General features: G+C 51.8%; 1 protein-coding gene across 1 annotated transcript; it reads left to right on the forward strand.

Moving 5' to 3' along the window:
* Window positions 1-211: 211 nt before the first annotated feature.
* RHCG (Rh family, C glycoprotein) lies at window positions 212-7,859 on the forward strand (the record flags this gene model as incomplete). The annotated part of the gene is made up of 8 exons (XM_010022052.1): window positions 212-426; window positions 3,700-3,886; window positions 4,333-4,483; window positions 5,209-5,356; window positions 5,744-5,910; window positions 6,577-6,714; window positions 7,073-7,209; window positions 7,735-7,859. Coding segments are annotated over exons 1-8 (1,264 nt in total), but the record flags the coding sequence as incomplete, so codon positions are not given.
* Between the last annotated feature and the right edge of the window lie 108 nt (window positions 7,860-7,967).

Here is a 7,967-nt window from a genome sequence, read left to right on the forward strand (position 1 = left end):
GGCAGGGCTCAGAGGTGCGCTGAGCAGCGCGGAGGAGAGGTGCTGAGACCCGTCCCTCCTCCCGGGGAGGAAGGAGGGCGAGAGGAGCTGAAGCTCCCGGGCTCTGAAACGTGATCCTGCCGCAGGCACCTCCCTGGACCACACCTCGCCCTCTCCTATATATGCCGCTGGCCTTGGGAGGCGCAGGGGACGAGGGCCCCGGCGGATCCCTGTGGATGGAGCGGCCGAGGCATCAGGGCATGGCGAAGAACACCTACATGCGCTGGCGGCTCCCGCTCGTGTGCCTCCTCTGGGAGGTGGCCATGATCATCCTCTTTGGGGTCTTTGTGCGCTTCGGCCCCGAAGCTGATGCACACTGGGAGGAAGAGAAGCAGAAGAACAACGTGACCAGCGACATAGAGAATGATTTCTATTTCCGATACCCATGTGAGTACTTGGGAAGCCTAGTCCTGGGCTGGCTGGTCCCCATCCCATCCCATCCCATCTCATCCCATCCCATCCCATCCCATGGAAGAGCCTGCCAGAAGCGATGTCTCCACCAACAGCTGGGAAGTCAGGCTCTTGCCTTGAGGCTGCTTTGGGGTACACTGAAGAGTAAGAGAGGAGCCTTGCGGCCCCTCTTGGGCCTGTGTCAGCAGGGTACCATGACGTCTTTTTTCCAGGAATAGGGCTGACGTGTTCTCAGCACCCAGCAAGTTTCGGCTTGCTGCCCCCTCCCTCAGCTCTGGATGCTTTTCTGTGCATACGGAGGAACGGCTGTTGAGATCCTGTGACATCTTCCTCCCCTTCCTACATCCTCCCCCTCGCTCGTAAATTATCCTTTAGATCCTGGCATTTCAATGCTGGAATCTTCCTAATTTGCCAGGCTCTCAGGGCTCTTGGGTCACTGCATCCTATTGTCCCATGGATTATTCAGGTGGTTGAAGCCCTCCTGGCCAGGCAGTGCCTTTGGCCAGCTTTGATCTGCAGGGCTGGTCATCACTATGAGCCGTTCAGAACATGCTGCTTCTGTAGGCAATTGTTTCCAAGGAAGCAACAGGCCTGAGTCATGCATCTATTTAGAACATTTCCATTAAAAACACCTGCTAAATCAAAGGAGCTATAGCAACCTGTAGCTGCTGAGGATTAGCTAGTTCAGAACAGGATCTGCTTACAGAAAACCTCTGCTCAGCTGGCCTCTGGGCTAGTGTATGGCTATGGCTGCCCTTGGGACTAACCCCAGGCGCGTTGGGATGAAGCAGCGTCAGTGCCCGAGGGCTGCTCTTGTCACTGATGTGCTGGGATGTCCTCATCAGGGGTCCAAGAAAGAGCTTGTAAGAGCTAAGGACATGACATCTCTTCTGTCCTCATATCCCACCCATGCCCAGCAGTGCCAAATATTTCCCCTCAAATGGCTGTATGGATTCACACAACTAAATGAACCTAGGAGCAACTGCTTAGATCAGTTTAGCTTTGGATTACGTTTCTGTTGCAGACCTGAAGAAGGGCTCACGTGCCCAAAAGCACAGCTGGTCTTTGACCATTTTCTAATAAAAACTATTCTCTCTCTGCAAAGATGGACAAACACGGCAAGGTGGCCAAGCCCTGGCATTTTGACCTCTCTTTCCATCCAGTGCTCTTCAGGACAGAGTGTTGTGGTGGAACACCCAAGGACCAGTTATAGCAACGTGTCTGCAACCTCAGCTGTCCATAGGACCTGTCCCCAGTGGCAGTGGGATAGGAGTGATGAACTGGCAGGTCCTCCAGGCCCAGAGATGGTTGGGAAGGCAGGCAGAGGGGAGCCTATGCACAACCGTGTCAGTGGTGCCCATTGCCAGGTCCAGTCAGTGTGACAATTCCTTTTCATTTTGAATCGCACATTGATATTCCTTAATGTGTGACTCATCTGCTCTCCAGGGAAAAGAAACCAGATACTTTGGTACAGGTAGCATTCCCAAAGCCCAAACACTTCCTCTTGGTAGTGGTGCCAGTTGTCCTCCCACATAAGAAAGGTCACAAAGTCTTTAGGGCATGGCAGCACCTAGAGACTCATTGTCTCTGAGTGATGCCAATGTTATTCTTCCCCAGGGAAAACAAATGTAAGGGTTAGAAAAAGGTTTTAGATTGGGTGCAGCTTGAAGAAAGACCTCCTGGGTTTGTACAGGGTCTGACACACAGTGGGCACCCTTTGTGTTTTCAGAGGGCACAGAGTCCCTGGCTTTGACTCTGACCTGTCTGTTTCTGCTTTTAAGGATGAAAGTGGGAATATATAATGCAAATGGCAGCAGATAATTCTGGCTGTTTATTGTGCTGATTGCACTGGAGAAGAGAGGTGGCGAGAATAAACACAGCTGCAGAGGGAGAGTCTGTAGGGTTGTATGGTGAAACCAGAGTTAGGAAGACTGGTTCTTTGGGCATGCAGTGAAGTGTGTTTGAAGTGACCTCTGCTGAACAGTGCCAGCCCCTGGTCTTGCCTCCTTCCTTTTCTTATGAGTGATTTCATGGGCATGGGGAGCATTTCCAAAGAGCAGATTAACCTGTCTCTGCAATGTGACACTACATTGCTGGAGCCTGTCCAAAGCTTTGTCCTTTAGCAAGTTGCAAGATCTTGTAAAGCACCAAAGGACAAAAGCCATGGCTTCTGCAGAGCAACACCTCACCCAAATCCTCACCCAGCCCTTAGTGGAAGCAGCAGGTACAACCCCAGTGTCCCTGCAGGAGTGGATATGAGGCTGCTGGATTTCAGCACAGGTTCAGAGTACAGCAGATTCTCAAACTTTGCCCTGAGCTTATGCCTTCTCTGGGGTGCACAAACATTACTGGTTATAGTGGCTATAATGGTTTGTGTGCTGCGTAACACAGAGCTGGAGTAGCTCTGTTAATGCTATGTTTACCTGTTGTAAAGTGAGGGCGTGCTGGTGGGAGTCTCCCAGCAGAGGATCCCACCCTTGGGTCTCCTGCTCTTTTTGTGAGCCTCCAGTGTGGGAGTTTGCATGGTTCAGTTGTACCTATGCAGAGTTTCAGCTCACTTAATTGCAAAGCGATGCTTATCTGGTAGAAACGTGCAGCATTAAAAGTACAGCAGGTTTATTGCACTGAGAAAGTCTTTCAGGAGGCTCACACGGGTTTGGTTTCCCCCAGGGAAGGGCATCTGAGGGGCTCGAGTGAGGTCAGAGCATTAATGGAAAGAACTGGGTCCCTCTGGTTTAAGCACTCCAAATCTCACAAGGAGGATCCTGGTCTCAAGGTTATTTTGCCACTGATTTCAGCAGCACTGATAAATGTGTTTATGAACTGCCCTTGTTCTTGTACTCTTCTTGCTCTGAGCCGTTCCTGCATGAGATGGGCCTACCCAAAATGACCATCCATGTGTTTTTAATAAAACTTCACTGCTCATTTTACTTGCATTTTCTGAGGTTTTTGCAAAAGGGGAAAACCCAATCTGAATAGAAGAATGCTTTCCTCTGCGCACTCCATTAGTCTCCGGCCTTCTCCTGCATGCACACTTTCAAGACAAAGCCTTTTAACCAAAAGCCGGTTTACAAAACCTGAGCCATTCTCAGACTTAGAAATGTGGGGACTTGGAACAAACACACGTTTTCTCCTGAATTTCCCCCCTACTGCCACTGACGTGGGTAGTTTCCTTTCACCACTAAAGTCAAATGGCACTCACAGCCCTGCTGCCCCCTCCCAAGCTGACAGTCCCTTCCCTCTGCACAGCTTTCCAGGATGTCCACGTGATGATCTTTGTGGGCTTTGGCTTCCTCATGGTATTCCTCAAGCGTTACGGATTTGGAGCCGTGGGTTTCAATTTCCTCCTTGCTGCCTTTGGGATCCAGTGGGCTCTACTGATGCAAGGCTGGTTCCACTCTTTCGAGAACGGAAAGATCCTCATTGGAGTGGAGAAGTAAGGATGGCCTCTGGGGTGCTGGCGTGGAAGAGCTGGGATGGGAAGCAAGCTGGCAGCATCTGTCCCTCTATCATGTGCAATCAAGTCTCTAAAATGTTGCCTTCCCTCCGTATACCTCCACTTGCTTTCCACCTTTTAGCCCAAAGTACCTGCCATTATGGTGCTCAAAGGGAAATGTGAAAGGAGCATCACTCCTTAGTCCCAAGCTAGGCACCATGGACACCAGTGCTGGGAACACGTGATCCATGTTATTGAAATAATATGGGGGAAAGCACCTTTTCTGGACAGTATATAAGGATGGGAGGAAGGTCAGTGGGAAACGCTGGGCTGTCTCCTAATCACCTGTTCATCTCTAGGATGGATCTCTAGAGCTGCGGTGCGTGAGGGTGACTTCCAGAAGAGTATTTCCTTACTAAACAACCATTTCCCTTCCCCTTTTCCAGCCTGATCAATGCTGATTTCTGCGTGGGCTCTGTGTGCATTGCCTTTGGGGCCATCCTGGGCAAAAGCAGCCCCATACAGCTCCTTGTCATGACTCTGTTTCAAGTCACGCTTTTTGCAGTGAATGAGTACATCCTCCTCAACCTGCTTCATGTAAGGCTTTAAGCAGAACCAGGTTGGTTCTGCTCCTTCCTCTCCACGTCTCACCAAATCATCTCCCTTTACTATGGCTCCACCAAGCCACTGCCTCATAAGCATTCAAAATGCAAGCATTCAGGCAGAAAGAGTAGACAGATTATGAAGAGAGGGTCATCAGGTGATACTTCACTGAGAAGGGAGATCTTCTAGGGCTTTACACACAAAGAGCACAGGGTCCCTCTGCTGCAGCTCCCAAGGCAGATGATGATTCTTAATGCAAAGAACCAGTCACTCTCTTTGTGCCTGAGATTCTCTCATCTGTTTCCCCTGCTGGAATATGGGTGTTGTAGAAGGAAATAAAGTGACAAAGAGGATATGTCTGCTGACAGAGGCAGGGTTCCTGCCCTCCGAGGGAGGGCTTGGAGGGCTGAGAAGCAAACAAGTTCCCAGAAGAACTGAGTGCACTTGGAAGCCAACCTGGCTATTGCCGCAACCCGTTTGCCACTGGCACAGGTCAGAAACTCCCCTCTGCCTTGATGCCTTCCAAGGGGAAGGTAAGAGGCATGTCATGGTCATGCACAGGACCAAGAGAGCAGGATAGATAGCTGGACCAGAGCATTTTTGTCCACCTCTCCCCATGACAAGATTGGGAGGACAAGCTGGTCATGATGCAAACCAGACCTCAGCTCCAGGATGAGCAGCAACTGCAGAAGCAAGCCTCTGTTTTCCCATGGCTGCAGGTTAAGGATGCAGGTGGCTCCATGACCATTCACACCTTTGGAGCTTACTTTGGCCTCACAGTGACATGCATCCTGTACAGACCCAACCTGGAGCAGAGTAAGGACAAGCAGGGCTCCGTGTACCACTCTGACCTCTTCGCTATGATCGGTGAGTCAGCCCCTGCCTCAGGGGTGCTGCTACCTGTGGACCACTTAGCTGCAGAGGGATGGTCCCTCCTGAGTCTCTGGGAAAACCAAACTGAAACCAGGATCTGGGGGTGAGAAGCTCTGTATCCCAGTCTTCTACCTCTCCAAGCTACTCAGCTCCCTTCATCAGTGGCTGGGTTGAGATGGTACATGGGCAGATAAGGATGTATTTTGGCTCTCTCTCTGCCAGCTCCTCCTGATGCTGGTCCCATCATGAGGGATGCGGCTCTGGGACAGCAGGACCACAAGATTTAACTTCCCACTGGGCAGAAAGATCTTATTTAGAGGATTTTTCAATTCCCATATTCTCTCTTTTCCCTTCTTTATCCCCTTCTCCCCTTCCCACCAGGAACCCTGTATCTATGGATGTACTGGCCCAGTTTTAACTCAGCAGTATCTGAGCACGGGGACGCCCAGCACCGGGCTGCCATTAACACATACTGCTCGCTGGCTGCTTGTGTCCTCACCACAGTGGCCTTCTCCAGCATGCTGCAGAAGAAAGGCAAGCTGGACATGGTAAGCTGGGAGCCCAGGGGACTTATAATGAAGTTGATCAAGGGGCCAGGAAATGATTGGCACTTGTCCTTTGCTGAACAGATGCTGGGTTTTAGGGTGTGATGGCAAAACCAGCATCCAAGCAGAAACCCAGAATAAGCAAGTGGGAAGTGGGTCCTGCAGTGTTTGAGGTGCAGGAGGATCCCCTGCATGTGGTGGACCTAAATCACAGCAGGGACTGGACTTGCTGTGCCCAGATTGCTACTGATGGGCACGTTGCAGAGCCATGTTTGGCAGTGCTCTCCAGCAAGCCGAGCAGGGCCTGCGCAGCAGCTCGTGAGCAATCGGGGGGCTGACTTGTACGTGTTATGTGTGTGGGTGACATGTCTCTGTGACAGCAGAGCTTGCGTGACACATGGGTGAGACAATTTCCATCTGATCACAACTCCCCACCCGGATTTGTGGATGCAAAGAACGTGTGTGGTACGGGGAGTGGGAGTCTGTGCGCCTGTGCTGCAGACAGAGGCTGCCTCTTCTTCTCTTGTTTTTCACCAGCGAGCAGGAAAACAGGCCCTGAAGTTTCCTCTGGGAACATTTTCAGAGCTGATTCTCCTGCTTCGCCATTTGCACCATCCCTGAGCAATTCAGTCTCCCCGAGATGCCAAGACAGGGCGGTTACTTCTGCAGGTCCACATCCAGAACGCAACGCTGGCGGGCGGCGTGGCCGTGGGCACCAGTGCGGAGATGATGCTGACTCCGTACGGCGCCCTCATTGTCGGGTTCATCTCTGGGATTGTGTCCACGGTGGGGTATGTCTACCTCACGGTGAGTGCTGCTCCAGGGGTCTGCAGCCCTGTCCTGCTAAGCAGGTCAGAAATGGATTCGCCTCCCTTGGAGGGTTCGTGCTTTCCACTGTCTCTTATGCAGATGCACTTCTGACTCCCATTTACTGTCCCAAAATGCTCAGGAAGGTTCAGTCTCCCAACAAGAGAGTGTTTGGAACATACGTTGTTATTTTATCTTAATCTTGCCTCGTATCTTTGTCTTTGCCCTTCCTTAGCTGTTGAATGGGACACAGTATCACTTTTCCTTCTCTGCTTATCCCAGTCCTCCATGGAATGAACTAATCCTTCCCAGGGCTATGTTCATGTACCTCATCTCTCTGTACCTGCCTTCCCCTCAGCCCTTTTTGGAGTCCAGGTTGCGCATCCAAGACACATGTGGCATCCACAATCTCCACGGCATGCCGGGCCTTATTGGGGGCATTGTGGGGGCCATCACTGCAGCCGCAGCCACTGAGGATGTATATGGAAAGGAAGGGTAAGACAGCTTGAAAACCTTCCCTGAGAACAGATTTACCCTGGGGCTCCCAGGGCTGGGAACAAGGAGCAATTAACAGCCCTTGTTAATTGTCCGTATTTGCCCCTTTCCACCTCAAAAACATGGGGTGCACTGACTGTGTGGGGCTTACTGAAGTATAAAAGACTCATCTCTTGCAGCTGACTTGTGGTAGCCTAAAAAAGCAAGCCACAACCCTATTGCTTGGCATTATTCCGGAGCGCGGTGGGTGGGGAAGCGCTCCTCCCTCCATCCCTGCATTGCTTTGTGGGGTCAGGTAAAGTTGAAGGTCTGAAATACAAAGGAAATGCTTGTATTTTGGGCTCCTCCTGGGTAAACCTTTGCCAGGGGGCAGAGGAGTGGTTCGTGTCATTGTGACACTCTCCTGGTCCATTGCAGAAGAGGGATGGGGCTAAGGAGGGAGGATTCCCTGAAGGAGTAAGGCCACATGGCTCCTCCAGAGCTCGACAGACCTCCTGCCAGCGGGAACTCTCTCCCTCTCTGCAGGTTCATCAAGGCGTTTGACTTCACTGGCCCGTACCAGACACGGACACCCAGTGTCCAAGGCGGATTCCAGGCGGCCGGCATCATGGTGTCTCTGCTGATGGCTTTTGCCGGGGGTGCCCTTGTGGGTGAGCAGGAGGGGAGCACGGGGAGGGGACACCCTGCAGTGGGACCACCGCAGAGGAGCAGGGGACACCATGGGAGCGGGATCAAATGGGGCTCGGCGCGGAGCTGCC

Source organism: Nestor notabilis, unplaced genomic scaffold (assembly GCF_000696875.1).
Source record: "Nestor notabilis isolate BGI_N333 unplaced genomic scaffold, ASM69687v1 scaffold29819, whole genome shotgun sequence".
NCBI classification, from domain to species: Eukaryota; Metazoa; Chordata; class Aves; order Psittaciformes; family Psittacidae; genus Nestor; species Nestor notabilis.